The 22,913-nt window shown below is 41.9% G+C and overlaps 1 protein-coding gene across 2 annotated transcripts in view; it reads right to left on the bottom strand.

The window, feature by feature from the left end:
- Positions 1 to 22,913, bottom strand: part of Best2 (bestrophin 2) — a 66,459-nt gene that overhangs the window by 38,383 nt on the left and 5,163 nt on the right. Inside the window, exon 1 of one of the 2 annotated variants that reach the window (XM_022081122.2) lies at positions 15,676 to 15,840. The exons of the other annotated variant lie outside the window; for it this stretch is intronic. Within the exon in view, the coding sequence (XP_021936814.2) occupies positions 15,676 to 15,746 (71 nt within the window). The 5' untranslated portion in view covers positions 15,747 to 15,840. Of the gene's footprint in view, positions 1 to 15,675; positions 15,841 to 22,913 lie in introns of those variants that run through there. 2 annotated transcript variants of the gene reach the window in all.

Below are 22,913 nucleotides of genomic sequence, written 5' to 3' on the forward strand. Positions count from 1 at the left end.
AGTGGTTAGACCTCGTGAGGCCCAGCGTTCATATATCTTCCCAGAAGCTGCCTATCCTGACTGAGTTTTTCGTGTTTCCTCAGTCCCTCCAGGAAAATTGCCCGGACTGTACACTGAAGTAGGCTACAGCCGATTCTTTCAAACTTCCTTCTAATTCATTATTCGGTAATCACCCTGTATAATCCGAGCTTCTGACAACGTCGCTAAATAATCGAGAAACCACAACTTTCATCTGGTGACGTCAGCATCTAGAGACTAGTCATTACTCTTAAAAATACGAGAGTAACATTCTATTTTAATACTTACACTTCGAAGATAATACATTTACCATTAGTTATCCTATTAGTTGGCTTAACCAAGACATCAGACTGTTCTATAAAGAAAATTTTGAATAAATATAATATAGAAACAAAGGGTGTAGCTCTTTCGTCGTGATTTTAGTCCGATTAGGAAGTAAAAATTGCTATAAAAAGATTAAAGCTTGCAGCATACAAAATAACAGCAGAATCTACTCAACTCGCGGGCCCCTCGGGGACAACTTGCGGGCACCCAGAGGTCCACGGACCCCCGATTGATTAACACAGATCTAGAGCAAACGACGGTACAAACAAGTCAGCAATAATTAAGATGATTGTCACATGACATGTTTAAGACTTTCCCTACTGATTCCTACCTATAACAGATTCAGAATTGAAATCTTATGTAACGCAAATTCACAAAATTGGCATCAGTAATCAATTCAGAGTATTTTAACATAGGTTATCAAGTTCCCCAGAGATTCAGTCAATTTGTTAACGCCGTCTTAATTTGTCTTCGACAGATCCGACGTTCTGGTCTCCGTCCGGACACAGAGCGACCTGAGGGTCTTCGCCCTCTGCCACGTTCATTATCTGCTGGTACGTTGAGAGAACGCAAATCTGGTACAGCCGGTAAACAGAAGAAAGTCGCTCCACGCTCGTACTTCAGTTTAACTGCGCAATAAATCAACTGCGATAAGGCACGCTATTTTCATCGCACGCGCACACAGCTAATGTGACTGAGGACGTACATTTGGACCGAAAACCGCGCGTATCTGACGCCCCTCGCCTCGGAAACGCGAACACCAGAAAAACAAATATTTGCTTTCTATTTAAACAGTCCTGGGCCTACATTCAAAGGAAATGTATTTACCGTTCCTTAAAGGACTTTAATGCGAATTTCATGTTGAGAGTTCCACGTTTTTGTTTGAAGAACAGAGTAATAACTGTAAAGCTGATAGTCGCTCAGCTTTTATAAAACCCGAAGACTAGTTATCGAGCACACAACGGATCGCTACCGGGTCCCACATTGAGCCAGTTGAATCCATGGAGGATTGAGTCTGAAGATTGCCGTCTTCTGGGTTTTGCGCCGTGTAGTCTGGTAGACTTCGGTGGAAATCTACCAGACTACAAGGAGCCTATTCCTTTAGGATAAGTTTCTATCTTTTCCCATCTACCATCGACGCCTGCGCCCTGCAAATGGTCTCTTTCAGACCTCCATAAAAATAAAAAATCTCAACAATGAGTTTGCATATCGAACATGAATTTGTGAATTTCGGCCATGAAAGTATGAAAAACGCTTTGCAATGAAACATTATAAAAATGCGGAGAAACATGACTTATATTTACATAAAAACATAAATATGTAAAATATTATATTTTCGGTTCGACTTAAAAAAATTATAATAATTATTTAATGTAAAAAAACGGTCTGCATTCCATGGAGACTTTTAGATACAAGCATCTGAAAAATAATGTTTCACGCAGCTACGGGACGTGACGTTTTGATGTGTTTATAAAACAGAATATCAAGGACCTAAGAGCTACTTTGTAAACACACGACCAGAGACTTCGTCCTTCAGGTGTTTATTTAAGTCATGGACGACATTTGATTTAAACAGCTCAAGTGGAAATGTGGCAATGTCAAAATTTGAATCACAAGGTTCTTTGAGACAGGACACCTGTACCTCAGGAGGACAGATTAGTTTCAAATAAAGTCCGTCCTGGGGATGTCTTTGAATATTCACAATAAAAGCATTAATACTGCGACAAACATCATCATGTCACAGCCACAGTGAGTCACAGTTTTATCTTGCACGGATAAAAATTGTAAATGTGACTTTACTCGTAAAACATTTGTGCTTACCTTATCTACGCATTCAGACGAAAGTGTGAATACTAAACATCGAGACGGACTGACTCACTGCGCTAGGCAGCGGGGTAGCTAATTAATTATTTTCTACTCGGGGGTCAGACAGGCAGATTTCGAACCAACAGCGGGCTAAAAGCCTGTAGTTCAGACACTGTTAAAACTTTTCCGATTTTTACCATTAACCGAGCGGGTGTTTTAAAAATACGTCCTACAATTAAATAACTGGTAATTAATTCTGACAGCATTTCAAAGAATTCTGACCGATGCCCCCAACACACTACACCGAAAGAGTATTTTTTTAATTTTATGATACTAAGCTGCAGGTAGAGTAATTCTAAACACTGGAGTACATGAACCAGAGGTAGAACAAGTTCAAATTTAGGCAATGTCACATCTGTATTTATATCAATTTTATTAACTTTTACTTCTGATGTATTAAGAGAGGTTAAAAATTGTTGACGGCTCGTGTTAAAGTATTAAGCAACTCCATGGAACAAAGTCTTTGAGAAGCTATTAGCAGCTCAGCTGGACAAGAAATTCGCCTCCTTTACAGGATCATTCACTCGTTCATTACCGTGTTCACTCAAAATCGTATTCCTTGCAGACACACTTTAATATCCTCCCGTCTACGTCCAGGTCTCCCAAGTGCCCTCTTTCAGTCAGATCGTCCGGCTACGTGTGTTTTTCGTCTCTCATCTGGTCACTGGTTTTAGAATAATTAGTAAGAGCTAAAAATTATGAAGTTCCTCAAAACTGACAGTATTATTTTCCCGCCAGTTTCAAGGTCTAAGTTTCAATCCTCAGAATACTAACCCCGAGGCCTCGCGGTTGGCGTGCAGCACCAATTATTCGCATTTTTAATTTAGGTTAGGTTAATTTTTACGTCGTTAAACGACTCTGTACAAATTACGCAATCAGTGCAGCGTCGAATGAAACATAATGACAATCATGAATCATGATTTATCCGGACACCCGTTCGCTGCCTGAGATTCGAATCGCTAATCTGCGGTATAGAAGTCAGACGCGCAGACGCTGTGCTAACCTACTCACCTACTACAGCCCGCGAAAACACTGACTGGCGACGGGTCGCGTCTTCTGGACAAAAGGAGGGTAACGGTGCCCTGTTTGAGCAGGGTGGGATCCACGGATACACACGGCGACGAGACACCTATATGTAACTAACTGCATTACAGTTTCGACAGTGTACGTAACAGTGAACTTCGCTGTCGGGCTGATCCTTAACATGTTTACTTACGAACAAGTAATGTCGTATCAACAAGGCCACTTACTTTCGCGTATGTTCGCGAATTAAGTAGCGGGCGAGAACATATGATTCTGAACGGAGTGGCGTCCTCAGACCAAAGTCAGACGAAACAACTCAAGATAATTCGTATTTGGGTAACCTAAGCGAACTCAACACACTTAAGACACGCATAAGTCAAAACTGACGGGAATGAACATTTGCTTCGTTGAACGTAAATATAATTAAGTAGGATTTGAGGTTCTCACGGCGGCGAACACGAAAATCACTGTCCACTGGGTCGTAACGCTGCGCAGTCTCGTAGCAGTTTCAGAGGTCCTTGCTGCCTCCATCATCAGGACGCGAACCATCTCTGAAACGAAGATTTCTGTCTTCTGGGTTGTTGCGCTGTGTAGTCTGGTCGATGTTAACCAACGTTTCAGAGGTCATACTGCCTCCGTCATCAGGGCGATGACGGAGGCAGTATGACCTCTGAAACGTTGGTTAACATCGACCAGACTACACAGCGCAACAACCCAGAAGACAGAAATCTTCATATTCACCGCTGTGAGAACCTCAAGTCTTACATCTCTGAAACGTCGGTAAACTTGTACCGGCGCTTAAATCCAGAAGACCGCCATCTTCATGCCCCCCACAGCGCCGTGAGAACCTGAAACCTCACTCAGCGTAGAACAGCTCTCTATCCTTGAAATGTCCACGTTTCGTAATGTGGCAAAGCGCACTTCCTGCTCGCGAATTGCGTCCGGCCGCGGTGCGTCGCTGAACAGCGTTACATTCTGACTTCGTATCCAACTGCCCATACCATGTTCTCTCCGTGCTTCTACGCAGCCCCTCCATTCCAGAATAACGTACGAAAATATGCTAGTGCTTCTGTGGAACCAGACGTAGGATAACATTAAAATGGATCTTAAGAAAATGGGTTAAGAAAAAAAAGTCACAGATCGCACAGTATCGACAGCCATGCGTGACACAAAATTAAAGACTCTGACGTCCAATTCCACCGAGCACAGTCCTCCTTGAGGAGCTAACAGTCGCTCAGCTGGTAAATGAATATGCTGATGTTCTCTACGGCCTTCAGAACGGACTGGCACTAGAACTGGTCTTGAGATACCGGGATTAAATCTGCTACTCGCAAAGTATTTCTGAGGGACATTTTAATTTTATCCTGTGCCAGGGCAGATATTTTACAACTGAAAGATAAAACATTGGAGGGTGCATCTGATCTCGATTAATTTTTCTCTTATGAGTTCAATTTTGGAACATTTCACCCCCCCCCCCCCGGGCGTATTAAGCATAACTTACACGCAAATCAACATGCAGACAGCCTGTACAGTGGCGCGCGTTACTAAGGCAACCCGGCCATCACTGTTCATCCGACTGGGATACGATCTGGCCTGAAATTAGTCACAAGGCCGGTCGAACGGGGACTCAAATGTCCCTCTTGTCAAGAGGGTGGGAATCCCCAGGACCGTCCGGCGCTTGGCGTGTCTACTGGCGCTGAACGGGCACCGCGTTTGTTAGCAACACCGTTATTACTTACCAGCTACACAATGGAGTGACCTGACTGTCATTTAACAAATATCCATTACTTGGGATGGAAAACACGGACGATGATTCAGCCCTATTCTAAAACAAACGCTCAGGTTCTACACAAGTCAATGGGTTCCACCGTCTCATCTTCTGCTCACAATTCTTCGTTCTTCGGGTTCTAACTCGTACTCAGAAATATGTTTCACTTTGTCATGAAATAAAACAGATAATTAAAAAACTGGAGGGACGAAAAATTCTGGAAACATCATCATTACAGACTAAATTTTTTAAAATTACGTAAACGAGCTTCGGCTTCGAAGAGATAATGATTTTGTTTGGAACAACCTCTTCATCGCAGAGCATTGCTATCTAGTGGTTAGGGTCCCGAGTTTAAGCTTTGACCCGGTGACCGGCTGTCCTGACTAAAACTTGTAATTTTTCTCAGTCCCTCAAGCCATATTCCGCGATAATACCTTGAACCGCGTACTTCCACAATTCATAATTCACAAATCATTCGATGCTATGTCATCCGAACTACTCACAGAGTCGTTAAACAACGAACAAATAACTTTTTCGATATTGACAACGAGAAAGAATGCAAAGTGACAACATGCAGCACTTGTTTGTTTGTTTGTATGTTTACGCCCGAACGTCCTTCGTCTGCAGAAAAAGTTCGTACAGACAGACAGACAGTCGGCTGAACAGAGAAGTTTTGCTTGTTTCATTCTAGTAAGCTGACATTCATGAAGTACAATACAGAACTGTTTGTGTCAGTACAAATATCCAGTATCTGGAAGCAAAGAAAGCATCATATTGGTACAAGAACACACGGGAATGCAAGCGGTTCCACGCTTAAAACAACGCACGTGAATTTGCAGACACGCGTTCTTCCCCACACAGCTCCACAAACCTTCCTTCTTGTTAATGTTGTATCACGTAACGCAAACCTACGATCAAACAATAACATTTAATTCAGTTCATGAGTTAGCCTGCTGGGTTTGGGCTCAGATGACCACATGAACGAATCTCACGCACCTCAAAAATGTTATACAGCGTACAAATGACAGTTTATCCTTCTTATTCTCAGGCTACATATTATTATTTTTTAAAAGAACTTCCTCGTTCTGTCAACGTTAAATTTGTAAACCATAACCTCAAAGTTATGTGCCGTCCATATTTTCAGATGTTTAAACATAAGTTAAAAGTTTACCTAAACCGTCTTTACGTAGAAAGACAAAAATCAAATCGAAACGCTCGGCACTGGCCAAACCTACACGCTTATTATACATTCAAGAACATCTCGTAAGCCCGCCTTCCATTATATTAGCTTCGAAAGCAGGACAAAGCGATGTCAAATCGTTTTCAAGACTCGATAACGTCGTTGTTCAAACCATCACGTTCACCTGAATTACCTTACGTCTCTCGCAGAGAGGATCTCCGACCTTGATGATCACTTAGCATTGACCTGCCACGCGCTCAATACGTCCCTACATCGTAATAGCTATTAAAGACAAAATTCTGAGGTGTATATGACAATGGAGCATTCACACATACACACACCGACTCTGAGGAATGCTGGAAGATTTCCAAACCACGGTGTCCACAAACATCGCCAAGAACACGTCCTCCAGCAGTCAGCTAGCCCATGTTGACGGCCTCACCACCAGGTGTTAACGTCAATTGGTCAAAGTCCTCATTTACTTCAATTCAGCCAACACCAACTTTGGAATTTGTCATAATATGTAAAAATACGAAAAGGAAAAAGCTGTTGCAAGTGATGAGTTTTCAGTCTCGAGTGTTGTAGTTCTTCACCCAGTGAAAAATTGCATCGATGTTGCCACGCGTTGCAATTTTCCTTCTTTCGCTGACTTCGAGTTTCCTGCTTCTCCCACTCTGGAAGGAGACCGCCTTTCGCCGTCAGGTCAACGTGGCAAAATGGCACTTAACTTTTGAGAGCGGGGTGCCGAGAAAACCATTAGGACGCAACGGGAATCAAGTTGCAGGAGGCCGGAGAAAATACAAGGACCTCAAAAAATACGATCGCAATGATAAAATAGAGAAGGGCGAGATTGGCGGGGCATGTAGAACGTACGGGAGATGAAAAAATTAACACGGCATTTTAGCTAGAAAGCCTGGAGGGAATAGGTAATTTGGTGGATTGGATTAATCTGCCTCAGAATACGGATCGGTAGCTGGTACTTGAGAACACGGTAATGAAAGTTTGGGTTACGTACACTGAAATCAGAAAATGTGCTCACCAGCTGAGCGACTATCACACTGTCAAGGCCTCTACTCCACAGAGCTAGTTTCTGCAGGCACATGAATACAAGTAAAACAACTCATCTGAATAAGCGACGCAAAAACAGGGCGAGTCTGCGATAAGGTGGCAAGGCGATGCAGCTGTTGCTAAGCAACGTTCACACAGAAAACCTTAAGCTGGAAGGAACACGGATTTCTGGGAAACAGCCATTTGCCCTTCCTCTAGCAGAACAGGTTTAAACAGCAGTGACTGTTTGCCAGAATATAACAGCGGGATCAACTAACATTTTTCGAACGAATGTAAGTCCTAGCATGGCATTAGAAGCCTCAAATGACCTACGTAAGAACACACAAGAACCACAATCATCTGTTTTTAGCATCGTTGTACAGCCGGTTCAAACCGAGGATACTCGTATGTTGCGTTTAACATAACTCGCTGATTAATGCATTGATTTATGTTATTTTCAAATATACCTCGAGGCGTACTCTCTGGATCTTATTCGGGAGTAGTTCCTTGTAACACACGTGTGTTTACTCTGCATCAAACGCCGTCACAAAGCAATTCACGTCCCTGGCAGGATTCGAGCCTTGACACATCAGGAAACAATTTTCAGTGCTGACAACCAAGGTTGGCCGATTTCCACTACAAGATATACGCACTTCCTTGAAAACGAGATTTACCTTCCGAACTTTGAGAAGATGCCAGAGAACAGACCGTGGTAGATGATATCTGAAATTAAGAGGCAGCTTAGGATAGCCGGTTCAGTGCCACGACTTAAGACACTACATAGCTAAGTCCTCCGGGTTCACGTAATTTTTCCCTAGTATAGACAAATCCTTCGTTCTGCAACGCCACGCCGCGGATGCATTATCCATTAGACCAGAAATGTCCAGTCTTCCCTCAGACATTCCGACTACCTTCCTAGCATAGAAAACACGTATATCGAATTATTTTACATACAACATTACCAAAATATTGGCAATATGTTTATATTTCCCAGCGCCACAAGCCACTCGCCTAGAAGAAAGTAAGATGAACGGAAAATATAACCAGTCTCCTTCGTTTCGTACACCTTCTTTGAATTTTATTTCACTTTTACAAATATCTGCTATTTAAAATTTATATGTCCCATATGAATACAAATGTGTGGATCTGTACGGTCTCCTTGTTTTGACACGCGAATTATACGCTTGGAGTGTGTGCACTTAAATCTATGGCCTCGGATGTTGATTACAGTTAATGCTGTGTGTGAAAGAGAATGGATATTTCGCGGTGTTTCCAGTCGCGTTTCGACATCGCCACGTTCAAAACAGGTCACAAAAGCCTGAGCAGTGTTACTGCCGTCATTCAAGAGGGCACCACGCAGTCTCGCAGTGAGTGACGTGTTACTGGGCAGTTCAATGAATATACCACAAACTCGATTAGATACGCTCAGACGCGTCCATAACGCCTGTGTATAACAGAACATGCATTCCAACTTCATACAACCTTTAAGACTGCAACACACAACTGCATCTCGCAGACAGAAGTTGCAAAGTGACGTCATGGACATACTAGAAGTGGGGAAAGATCTTATTTGACCTCGGTTCGAGTCTCGTTTCTCAACTTCATGAAGAAATCTTATGTCTACAGAGAGAAACTGTATAGGCCTGAATTGTTTAGTATTGCATTAGTATTCGAGACCTTCCAAGCAGAAAATCCTAAGTCCATGTTTACGACAAGTGTTTTACAAGCTAAAGTGCAAACACTGCGCAAATGGCATTTATCTGATCTCTAGCAAGACATTCTCTGACCACCGAAATAGTTACGGAGAAAGAAAAACAAAGGCACATACATTCTTTTCTTTAAGACTGAATGTGCATTTGTTTCTTGTTTTTTACGCAATATCAAACGTTTGTCCACACTTTGATAGCCTCAAATCAACACCTGAAGACAGCATACAGAATATGGGATTATCAGCATTACATTTTACCACCCGGGATATATTATGGTAAAAACTCTCAGTCCCCGATTATTTGTAAGCAGTATAAGAATAAAAAACAATGTCTTAAACAATAATTCTAAGACAAGCTTTAAAATCGCCTGTCAGTCGTAAGAAAGGAGGGGAATCTTAGAGAGACGCTAATATCAATTTAAAGGCTGTCCTTCCGTACACATAGCAGCGCTAACAAGAGCCAACTCCATATAAACTGAAAGAATTTTGGACTAAAATGTCCCATAACACAAGGAAAATTTTAAAAACACTAAACTGTGTAAATATTTGTACATTGCTCAGAGCAAATTTTGCATAAATGAAGCAGTACACTAAGTATGTGTTAAAAGAAATAAATGGAGATAAGGGAATAAAAAAGAGGTGTTCCTTTGCAAGTTTTCTGTTGAAATGCATCGCAGCTCCTCCCACCGAACGGCCATTCACCAGAGCACTGCACACAATACATGCACCAGCGAGGCTGGCGGCTCATTCCGAGGAGAGTTGAACGCTGGTGTACAAGAGTAGCCCTGTTCGATCCAAGGTTCACTGCATTTGAACATTACAAACCGGACTGGATCGTGACGTCACACAGAATCAAAAATGATAGGCCATGAGTGCAACGTTGCCACGTCTGAGTTTCACTGTGTGTGTGTTCAGTTGTGATGGCACAACCACATGAACATGGCCTTCCGTAATTAACTGAGGCCTTAATTTTATTTGAAGAAAATACACTGCAATGCAAACTACAAACGGTAATACCACCAGCAAGATAATTTTCTCAAGTAACACAACGTTTGATATTCTTTTAATGTAGTTCTTAAATGTTATTTAGACGAATTTTGGCGTCAAAGAGTTCGATAAATCAGGGCAAATACACACTGAATAGAGCAAGACAACGACGTCTGCACGCACTCCGAAAGACCTACGAATCGAGTCCTGTGGTCAGTGATTTTGACTGAACAGTTCCTTGTGTTTGCTCCGTCGTCGAAAACCCCGATAAAACTTGCAGGGAATTACAGGTTTAACGAACCTACCACGCCCTCTCATATCACCGCCCTCCTTCGACCCCTATTCATCCTCCCCAGGCGCCTTGAGAGAAACGTGGAAAAATAATAAGCACAGAAACATTCTAGAAACCAATCTCCTGCAGCTCTTGGCTACGTTTGTGAAGTCAAAAGGATAATGGTATAGCTACACGTCTAAAATGCAACGCAGCAAAAGTGACTTCCAGGCAAAAACTAGTGTTAATTTGGCATTGACTCCCTTATGTTCAGTAAGTTCCACTGCGTGGCATTTCACTTGCAGTACAACTTAATAACTCAGCGACATTCACACCAACACTTGCCTAGACGCCGAAGTCGTTCACAAATTTAAAAGACTGGGATAACACAATGTTATTAACGATGGAAGAACGTGACGCTAAAACCAGGTAAAGTGTGCCATTAGTTACCACTAGAGAACGTAAAACTTTTAAGAACCGTAAATGAAAAAGTTAACATCAGACGCAAAGCAATGCTTAACTTTCGGTTTTATTAATCACCGACATATTTATTCACAAACACGCTCTTAATTGTCAACTCTTATGATTCTTGAACGCTGGTAGACATTATGAAAACAGATCTATTTAAATTAATTCATAAAAATGAGTGGACCAAGATCATGAACATACAGGATAATTGGTGATAAACATCTTGATTGTACAAACAAGTGAGTTACGATACTCCGAAACATCAGTGAAGAGCATACAGCAATTATCTGAACAGTCAAAAGAAGAGAATTATCAAATTAAGGCGAATGAGATGTGGTGATGATGATGATGATGATGATGTGCATGGGAAGATGAAAAACGCGTACAAAATTCTGGTTGAACAACCTGAATAAAAACGTAAGTGGGAGGGTAATATTATAATAGACAGGGTTAGAAGGTGTGGAGTGGACCCATCCACGTGGGCCTCGTGAACACACCTTGGGACCCACAGAAGGCGGGGAATGGGAATCTTGAGGAACAAAAGCTAAAAAGGACGAGGTTCGAGACCTATTTCGGCATTGATATCACAAGAATTACGGAAAATACAAAAATTTATTATGACAGATCGTTCTGGGAAGGGACGTATTCTACCAGTTATCGCCTAAATATATCGAACATGGGTTAAGAAAATCCTGAAGTCGAAGAACTGGAAGGAGGGCAGTCGTCAGAGATCTCCCAAAACTGAGTGCCACCACTTGGCCCAACACGATAATGTCCTGCCATTGTAATGCGATTAACACTGCAGCCATCACGTGACCTTCACGCCTGTACAGCAGTATTGTTCCACACACACACAATCCAACACGACCACGTCTCACTGTAATGGACAATCTGCAATCATCGTTTGAGTCCTTAATAACACTCATTACGCTCGGGTGACCTTGAATCCCACTTTATTCAAGCCACCCATCTTGGTTTTATACAGGAAGCAAAGTCATCTTAACCCATGTTACTATAATGCAATCAAATTCGCTCTGGGTGTCTCAACTCGTGAGCCGGACTACGACATTATCATGTCCGTGTGTAGAGTAGCATCGGAGTTAGGCATCTCAAAGATATTCATTGCAGACAACACTCACTTCACGATTAAGTGTACTTTAAAAAACCAACTGTAGTTCAGCCATTTGAAATATACCCCGCCATTTATATAACACAGAATATTTACAGGAGACCCTGCTCAGAGTCAAGATGAATCCAATCCACATGCTCACAACTTGTTTCAAATTTAATGTCAGGCTGATTGCAACCCTCAGAGAACAGTGGTCCATACATTTTCATAAGACCTGAGTTTGATCGCCATTTTCATTTAAAGTACTGAACAACTTCCTAATGGCGCACCAAAATTCTACATCATTCGAATATTTCTTAAAGTGTTGATGCAACCTCAATCACTGATGATAATTTTAAATTTAAAAATGGAAGATTATTAGTATCACACATATCTGCAACGCTGCACTATAATTATGATACTTATTAATATACTTCAAGAGGAAGTTAATGACACGCCCGTAAATGCAATGCAATGCTGAAAGTCCCATACAACATGGCTCCCTACACACATCCTGGCTTAGATAATAATACATGTATTTCCAGGTCACACAGATAAAATGTGACAGTATGGTCTTTGCTGTTGTCACGACATTTTCCATAATTTTCCTTATCATATCTCACCTTCCGCGTCCTTCTGCGTGAATTTTACTTTATTCAATTTGTTACGAATTTCTTTTTGTGCTAACAGCCTATTGGCAGCGATAGTACACGTAGCAATAGGCTAATATTGCTGGTGGTAGCAACGGGGGAAACAGGAAGAAATAGGCACCTATACTCAGTTAACCTGAAACTACGAGCGTTGGCCTCTCGCACTATTCATTTGGTTTGAATATGAAATAGTGGCCCTCTCTCGTCATTACGCGCCAAGGTCATTTCTCCGGAGTGACTGTAAAATGCCACGTACTCTCCAAGTCAAGACATCCTGGTCGGGACCCGCAACTCTAAATCTGTTCTCGCTTGAAAGCAATAAAACAAGTTTCCTTTCGACATTGATGCAAGCAGCTTTATAACATAACGCCGAGTACAATGCCGTCGGTCCTGTGGACAGCTTTCATCCGTTTTTCGCAGTTCCTGCAGCTCCCAGAGGAGAACACTTTACATATATAAAAACACCGTACTTGTAATAGCAATGAAGTCTTTGAGTGATGTCTAGTTTGTTTCTAAATGGACTTCCTACGTGTCCGACCACAAACATCACCTTTTCTTGCGAGATAAAAAAATAACCGCGAAGAGAGCTCAAAACTTCTGCGGTGTTCCAAACCATTTCACCTGACCTACTACCTCAAATATCTCGGCATATCTGTTTTTAGTTAGATGCATAAATAAAGCAATTCGCAACACCTGACGTCCGTGTGTCGAATTAAAACGTCCTCAGAAAGTAATCTCAGCACACGAGGCGAAATTAATGCCCATTTTAAAATGAAACTTCTATTAGGACGATGAAATTAAGCAGGGTGAAATTGGCAAGACATGCAGCACAAACGGGAGAGATGATAACTGCATACCAGATTTGAGCCAGAAAACCGGAAGGGAAGAGAACGCTTAGAAGACCTCGTCGCCGGTGTTATGATAATATTAAAATGAATCTTCTAGAACAGGATGCGAGGGTGTGGACTGAATTCAATTGGGTCAAATTCAGAGAAAATGCTTCTTTTCCAAGGAAAACGCTACGAAAGGGCGTGTTAACCACGTAGTTAGTTGCTGGCTTCTTATCGCGTAACCCCGGGCAGGTCAGTCCATGTGGGATTTTTGATGGACGTAGTGACCACGGGACAGGTTATCTTACCCTGCCTGCGTTATTCCGCCACACAGCATCTGGGGAAATGGACCAAGGCTCATTTCCACAGACAGTCTCACCATCCCATCGCAAGAATAAATAAAAGCCAAGAACAACTTAGCTCAAAGCAGCAGCTCGCCGTTTATCACTGCACTTAAGCACACGGCATAAGAAACGTTTCAGTAATTCATAACCCTCGTCGTAAACCGAAATCCATTGTGGTCTCACACCTTACACAATGCAAGCTTAAGAGGCCGTAAACATTCCACGGCTAAGAGTCAGGGGTGGCCAACAACACCTAGACAAACTGTCTTCTCAAATATGCCGCATTGCGAGTAATATCGATTCCGATAATCGAGATAGACCCTTACGAAGTAATAACAGGCACGCAATTAAGAAAACGCTTCAGAAAATTAAAATAACAATAACTATCAGAACATAGGCTAGTTAGCAACGACCGGATTGCTTTCGATGTTGTTCTGGTTACCGACGATTCGGAGGAACGTACTGCCTCCATTAAAATTGACCAAAAGACGTTAAAACAGAGAATATCACGACTGACATCTTCACCAGGACCTCACAATTCCCCGCAATTAATCAGAATTATTTATTCATAAACAAACACACACAATACAAGATTTTTACGTTCTCCCTCTGCTACAAAGTCCTAGAGAAGCTGATAGTCGCTGGTACAGTTCCTTCATGTTTTCGCCCGTCAAAGTAACATCGTCACAGACCATAAGGTGCTCCGTGCCATCAGCTCATAAATCCTTGTTCTTTGTCTTGTTGCAAAGCGAGAATTGACAAAACATTGGAGCTTGACACACACAGGCACAGGCCAAGCAAGAAACGTTTAATTATGTATTAATCCTTACTAACATGGCGACGTCGCGAAATTCTGATATTATAACTGGAAACAAATAATGAAGTCTCAAACTGTATCATTGGAAATAACGTTAATTTACATTTTTCCGACACCCTCGAAATTCAGGACCTCGGGCGTCGCATCCCGAAATTCGTTCACTTAACATGCCAAGAGGGATGAATTGATGGAGGAAATTCCATAAAGACACTCCGAAGGTACCCTAGGTTTATTTCCGGAAGGGGGCAAGAGACAAAACGGGTGGAGCGTGAAGCTGACCACTCCCCTCCATCTGGTGACGTGGAATTCTCCTCCACTCCCCTATACAGCGTGGTGCTTGCTACTCTTAACCAATTAAATCCGACTGGTAATTATATGAACCACCTAGCTCTGCATTTTGCCCACAGAGTATTTGTGGGTTACGTGTATGAGTCTCAAAATAAACATTGATTGTTTCCTGAATACAGAGTCAACCTTTTGATTTTTGCAGAGGTGAAGAACTGTGTTTTCTTTGAATGTTTAAATATTATTTACGTAAGTGTTGGCTTCAAAGCGTCGACTATCTTACGGAATGCGTAAGGCTAAAATTAATGACGTAACGGAATACTTGACAATTTCAACTGAAGCGATAAAAGTGGACTGACGCAAAACACTGGCTATAATTCTTGGGTCTTGTCATAAGTTCCATGGGAATTATTTAAAATCGAACCAAGTGCAACATAGAAATAGAAACAAAATCTACCTGCACCCTTCAATCCACGTGCTGTGAACTGATTTTTCTGTAAAATTTTCAGGCGCATTAATCGAGATGATGGGAGACTGAAGCCAGTTAAGTAACTTCTTACTCAGCTAATAAGAAACAGGAAATGTGAATTGCGACTTTCATCCAACAGCGGACAAACACTGCAAGTAGACACGTCACAAGGAATCACTTCAAACTGTTCACGACATAAAAATCTGACTCAGGAAACTTGCACCAGTGATTTCACTTTGTCGACAAGAAAATGAACAGTTAACTTCAACATGACATTCTAGAACCATTTGTCATATCGGCATTTCAAGTGATATGAAGTAAATGTACATATGAAATTAACAGTTCCATAATTTCTGTCCTAATTACCGCTCTAAAACTCGTGTTAAGTCACTAAATCAGTTCGTATCAGAATCCACAAATAATTGATACTACGTCGACCTGTCCCTAACAGCTGTTAAGAAAATGTCAGTTCAACTGCGGATAACTTCAGAGCCGTTTGTGAAAACACTTACTTGCATAGTATCCGCCAAAAACACCCGAAGCTACTGCTGTTTGCGACCTCTGCAGAGTATGATATCGTCATGGCAACACCGTTCGACACTAACTAAAGTCAACTGGCCACATTCACTCAGGAAGACAACCAGACGCACGACGAAAGCGCACTCAGGTGAACAACAGCTGCACTACTCGAAGACCTCAGCGCACCTTGTCATCCCCCAGACCGACCTTGTCCAGAAACAGGCACGACGCAGGTTGGAGGGGCTGTGCCTCTCAGGCCACTGTGCCATGCTGTCCAAAGAAGCCAGCGGAATCACCAGTATCATTTCACCTGGTGAGATTTCAATTTCTCGCGGCGAGCATGAAGAAGAATGATGTTGCACCGTGAAGTTTGGTAGATATTAGCCGACGTTTCGGAGGATTTTACTGCCTCCATCATCGCTGAGGATGTGTGAACTGAGAATATTTGGATCTAAGAAAGATAGAGTGGCAGGAGGCTGGAAAAAAAACTGCAAAACGAAGAGCTCTCTTCACCACATGTTGCTAGGATGATCAAATCAAACAGAACGAGATAGGCGGGACATGTAGCACGCATTGGTAGGATCTGTAAAAGGAAGAGAATTTTTTGAGTAGCTGAGCGACTACCAGCTTCTCATGAGGAAGTATGGTTTATGGAATTGGTGGTAAAACCGCGGTAACAGAACCAGAAGGCTTGCCACCGCTATCAAAGAACGCCACCAAAGACGATCCTGAGCCAGTTCTATCCATTTCCTGCACTGACTTCTTATTTATCGAAAATAATCTTCATGCCATCCTACAAATTCCTTGATCTTTCAAGTGGGAATTTCTCTCATAGGTTTTCCCCAGCAAAATTTTGTAAGCATTCTTTGTGTCCCCAGAGTAATTTGTAACATCACGCATTTTATGAAGTAAGCTTGTCAAACTTGCGATTAATCCAGTAGCTTGAGGACCGTCTTTTGTTGGCTGTCTGCGACTGTGTACTCAATATATCAGGAGCTTCTGCCCCATGCGCACAGAGCACAAAGCTGATTACCGTTTTACTATAGGAATACTTCTTCGCGTCGTTCTCGCTCACAGCTAAACTGTCAGTCGATGTATGACGTCTGTATTACGAATAGTTATCTATAAAATTAATTAATCGGTTTTCCCAGCACACAAAAATGTCATACCTAATAGTCAATAAATTATGATTTCTTATTCTTCTTCTTTTCTGCACTTAAGATTCACAAAACAGTAAACAAGTTTTGCCTTTGCAATTCTAAATGCGCATGTCTCATTCTATTTAACGGACAGGCCTCTGAGCCCCACGGGACGAAACTTTCGACTTTCGCAAAAATTGCTGTAAATCGCTTTCCTCACGACATCCGTAGCAGAACTTTGCAGCGAAACGTCTTTCTTTCCATCGTCAGGGCGATGAGTGTCAGAGGCAGAGTAATAGCATTAATTATAGCGATCTTCGTTATGCAATAGTCCATTACGTGAATGATTCTTACAACACGTAATAAAGCAACTTCGTGATGTCAACTTTTGAAATGCGTCTTCATTATGAACTGAGTAGGTAACGACTATTGAAACTTGCAAATTACAAAGCGAAAATCGTGAGATCGGATGCAGTTCTCTATGTACCATTTCGGCCTGACATCTGGCTAAGGAGGCTCAGATAAATTAAGAATAAGCGGTGTGTTACGTCATTAGCTCTGTAGAGGTCGCGAGGCACGTGGCAGTCATTACATCTGAAGCCAGTACCACGTGACACAGCCTTCAATTGTTTCGCAGTGTAGCAAATGCAATCACCATTCCATTTCAGGAACAGACGTTTCACTAACCTTCCCCACCATGCATATCTTTCTCGTCACTGTAATTTCTAACATGGCTGAACCGCGATACTAATCAGACAGCTGTACAAGGTGTTTGTGTGCTTTCTTGGAAATAAACAAGATGGCGGAAAAAGAAGAAATGAAGTGAAATTAGCATCTGGAAAATGTTTGAGAACTTTCGATATTGTCACCTTTAGTGTTCTGTCAAAGATAAGCCAACCTGAAGACCGTACGAACTTCTGAGGTGAGGAAAGCACTGAAGCCATTAAACTGAGGTTCTGAACTGATTATACAACATGAGTTATGAAATGTGTATGCTAGGATGTGATGATGATTCTTTGCATATGCGAAATAACGTAAGGATAGAATATGACCCTATATAAATTACTAGGCTAGATAATTCCATAACTATTGAAAATTCATTCGTGTAGATGCGACACACAAAATATTCCACAATCCTCAGTGCCGGTGTCCGTGGGCTACGCGGACTGACTCTGAGGTTCGTGCGTGTTCAAACACTAAAAAAGCTGTACAAGACACCGAATTGAAAATAACATTTCCAGGCTGCAGACAAACTGGTGTTCAGAACGCATAACGATCTGCCTGCCCACAGAAACTTCCGTGTCTTATGAGAAATCAGTCTCGTTCTTTGCCGTCACGAAATTATCGGACGTGCTCGGTACTGCTTTGTCTGTTTGTTTGTTTCTAGACGTCTGTTTCTTGCAGTTTGTCAACGCGTGGAATCCCAGCATAGCCTCTGCTTCTAGGAACTCGTGAATTTCATTTCAGAAGCTATAACTCTGGATTTGTCTCTTGCCTCATTATCGACATTTCTCTCTTAAAATTAATGTTCTGAAAAATGTGCAGTGGCGGCTCGTGAGTCTGAGCAGTTGTCGTGCTGCGCAAGGGGGGGGGGGGGGAAATCAGAATACTATTTCAACACATAGCAATATAAATAAATGAAAAGTAAATTTACATCAGGAGAAAACCCACATGTGCTCGACGATATTTTAACTGTTTGTAAGTCCGGAAGAGGACGGCCATGATTTTCTACATCACTTTTTTCACTCAAGGACCATTTAGAAAAAGTAATTTGCCGTAACTTTTATACACTTCCTTTGCTCATTATCATCATCAGAACAAAAAATAGTCGGAACACAGAATTATTGATCACTCATTAACAATAACCACGAAACAGTTTGTGATACAGAATCCAGTCTGCAACACGCGGTACAGGGCAGGCGTGTTAACTATAAGCCGGCTGCGGGGACCGCGCTCTTCACTTTTGACCGGATAGCCGATTTGAAATCCTTGCAGCCGGATAACAATCCTCGCCCTTGCACTTAGTATCAGTTCAGCCGATTAGTGGATAATGACAATGTAAGGGGCAATATTAAAATGATGATATAGAGGAAATAAAGTGTTACAAAAAATAAATGTTTCAATTTTTGAAAAATTATAGCGGGTGCTGCAGCTCTTATGGATGGGCCGCCACTAAACCTGTGTCTTCTCCCCGTTGCGACGAAGAACTTTTTTCGACATCAGCGAAAATCAGGCTTCGAGGATTTGGGCTAAAGAACCGCCTCTTTCGTCCGCAATGAAATTTGCTTAGGAAAAACAAAAATCCTTTATTTCGTCTTCAGACATTACTTTCATCTCGCCGACCAGAATTCAGTACTTTATTAAGGATAAGATTTTGTCATCAAGCCGCCATTTTATCTTTGAAACCTGGAATGACATTATCATTATATCATTATCTGAAATTTGTTGTCTTGTGGGATGTTGCGCAGTGTCTACTGCCTTCATCATCAGGGCGATGAGGTAACCTCCTGTAAAACGTCGGTCAGTGTCTACCAGACTACACTTCGCAACATCCCAGCACACACCCGCCGCCTTGAGAATCTGAAACCTCGTGACCCTGGTCTCTTACAACAGATTTCGCCATTTCGCTGATGACAGAAATCCGATTCAACAGAACAGAAACCATTTTAGACATTCTGAACCTTCTGGGTTCACATGAGGTCAGCTGCTTCCATTTGAGTCTAGCTAAGCATCTGCAAATGATACTAATTCCTTTTAAGTCTGGCGTTACAGAACTCGAGATGCATAACCCAACATGAACTAAAGAATTCAAGAGGTCTGCACCTCCACTAAGTAAGTCCTCCGTGTCGCTAAGGTTGTTGGTGCCTTGGGGCTGAAAATACGCTAAGTTTCGCTTAATTAGTATGGCTTTTCGCTTTGCACAACCAAGGCCGGCTGATGCACGCCAACTCTTAACTCACTTCACTACCCGTTTCAATTACAAGTCAGAGCAAGTCTTCACATTCTGAGCAATGTGGATGGACTATTTTGTGAATTCGTTTAAGATGGTTAATAATACGACGTGAAGATGGTAGCACAAGTCAAGAAGAAGCAGCTACTGCCCAACAGATGGCAGAAGTAACAACACTGCCTGAGCAGGAACTGCGAAAAACGCGTTTTGATTTATCAGTTCTGTGCACTAATGAGAACATTTCTGCACTACGCACGAACCAAGATTAAAATATTTAAACTCTACGAAGAGTATGAAAAATGTTAATTAAATGCTAAGCAAGAAATGGAATATCTAAAAACACCCATTATGCATGTCGAAATACGTCCTTCGTTGTGCTAAAAACCAGAATAAACGTGTCAAACAAGAGAGTTTAAAACCACTAACTCCACGAAGCAGAGTCGTTAGTCAGAAACTGGTTTTAGGCTATCTAGCGAAGAGATTCCCCGCGTTTTACAGGACCCAAAAGTTCAGTAACGTATTCACAAAATCCTGACTGTGGAGGCTTTTCAGAGCCTCAAGAATCTCGTCTGCATCCCACAATCCTCCCATCCACTTCCTGGTCTACCACATGGTTTCTTTACTCAAGCAGTTCTGACTAAAATGTTGTATGAATTTATATTCAGTTCGTGCTACATGCCCTACCCATCCCTCCATGGCTTGATGCCCAGGTATCTGACACTGCCCGCAATGTAGCCCCTTTTAACTTTCAGAAGCTCCTGCTTTGCCGCACAAAAGAACGTTCCTGACCCCAGATTGTGCCCACACGACGTTACGAGCGCTCGTGCGCGCGCACCGCGTGCCATGACCCGCGACACGGCCTTCGTCACTTCCCATTGGCGTGACAGGCTTCGCGAATAACCTCTCTCAGAAAAATTTACAGTAACAGGAGGAGGCATAATTACCACGCGCTCGCTGACAATGACCCACATCGCAGACGTCCTCCGGTCGCAGAGCTCGTACACGCGTTTATAGACGATCGAACCAAAATCGTAGGAACCACAGAGAGGAGAGTGAAATCTATGGCTAAGATGCGGGAGACAACAAGGATGCATACAGAAATTTGGTGGGGAAACTTCTTGTAAAACATTTTGCTCCAACGTAAAGAGAGCTGCTCGTTTTCAAACCCTGAATGCATCTGATTCATAGCCAGCGAAACTGGGAGACAGACCTTGCCACACGTACGTGCATCTTTGTATCTTTCATCTGCATGAGATAATGGGGAAGTCCAGCCAAAGAGACCCGGTACAGTGTGTTAAGAAACTCAGGGCATTAAGCAGGCTGACAGCACAGCATTGGTCCTCTTCGTATTTATCTGTTGTCTCAATTGGAACCAAGAACCAACATTTCAAAGTTCGACTTGAGTCCGCATTCGACCCACAAATTTTACTGTCGACTCTAACCACCAAATTTGATTAAGATCCGCTCATCAATTTTTGATTTACAAACGAAAGCACACCACCTATCACATACTCGTTAGTTTCGTTACGAAGGACATAGAAATACAGGGTGATTCCCAAAACTGTTCCTTAATTCACTTGCTCATTCCTTCGTCTTCGCACTTTAATCTTCGCACCTCCTTCTTTGTTTGTCTCCATCTTTCATGTTCTCCCTCCATCGCTGCCTTTTCTTACTTCACTGAGCGCTCATGTCATTGTGTTATGTAAATAGTTGTTTTCGACTGACTTCTTTGAAACGTGAACTCGACGTTTCTCGTTTGGCTCCATCACGATTTGTAAAACCGGTCGCTCTGACTGCGATAAGCAAGCGGTGAGTGACGCACAGAATGCCATATACTACGTACAATGAGAAATCAAACAACAAGCGATCGCTGGCGGAAGGCGAGGCACCGAGTTATAACAGCATTCAAATGTGGGTTTACTTTAGCGGGGCCTGTGTTCATATCACAGACAAAATTCTTTAAAATCCTTTAAAGTCTAATAAACAATTCCTCATTTTTGTATTTATGGGCTCTGTATGATTCTGAGAATAAACAGCGCGATTACCTCATTTAATAAATTAACCAACAGATCTTTGTAAAGGTGACGTCTTGTGTTTTCTTTGAGGTAAGAACTGAATTCTTTAGATGGGCTTTTGCTTCAAAGGATTAGTCGACAGATCTGATAATTTAAAATGCAAGTAAGACGAACTAGCTATTTTTTCCCGTTAAAGTTTGCAGTACGAATATTTAACCTGTCTGCTTCCATGCCTCATATAATAATTGTTACACAAACACACACAAAAAAAGCAGTCCAAATTCCCAGGTAAGTATCTTCCAGATATTACTGAATTTACAAAAGAGTATCTTACGACTGTTGAAAACAACTGTAAACAACGAAGAATTTCGAATTCTTTACAGCCATCTTAAAGTTAAGTTAAGATTACTTTCGGGTAATGTTTTCTACTATTCAATTCAGAATATTTTAAATGTCCATCATCCAAAAAAATCCAGAAATTAAAATATATGAAATTTTAATTCTATTTATTTTTATATGGGTCTCAAATTTGGCCTCTGACCCCCAAGGGAATAACACAGAGTGTATGAATACAAAGTTATGAAAATAATACCTGGATCAAAGAAGGAGAACGTATTTGATATTAATATTATCGTCCCCTACGTCTGCGCTTGGTATCCAAAGCAATATCTTCCCTGCAGATTTCCCGACCAAACTTATGTGTGGATTCTCATCTCACACACGCGTGCAATTTTCTTCATCCATCTTATTTATCCTCCATAATTTAACACAAAATAACTGGCGAAATGAAAGTCTCGTATCTTCACTCCTTCCGACACCAGATGGAATCATGGCACTTCTCAAACAGCTGAATACCGACAAGCGAAAAGTTAAACAGTCTGAACGTTGATGCTAATTTATCTTTTTAGTGAGAGAGCGTTCATACTACGACCGATATTAAGCAAATCAGTCACAGGCACGAAGTAGTCAAATTTGTAACTGTACCCTGAGCCCACGTCTGCTGGATCTGCATGATTACTGAGCGTGTCATCATTGACTAAGGCCTTGATACTCGTATCACGTAAAACATAGGATGTCTGCCACACATTCGTCGGCAAGGTTGCTGGCCGAGAACCTATACTTTTTGA

The sequence above is a fragment of the Zootermopsis nevadensis genome, unplaced genomic scaffold (genome assembly GCF_977971745.1).
Source record: "Zootermopsis nevadensis isolate Lab colony 2312 unplaced genomic scaffold, Znev_1.0 Znev_ptg000011l, whole genome shotgun sequence".
Lineage (NCBI taxonomy): Eukaryota > Metazoa > Arthropoda > Insecta > Blattodea > Termopsidae > Zootermopsis > Zootermopsis nevadensis.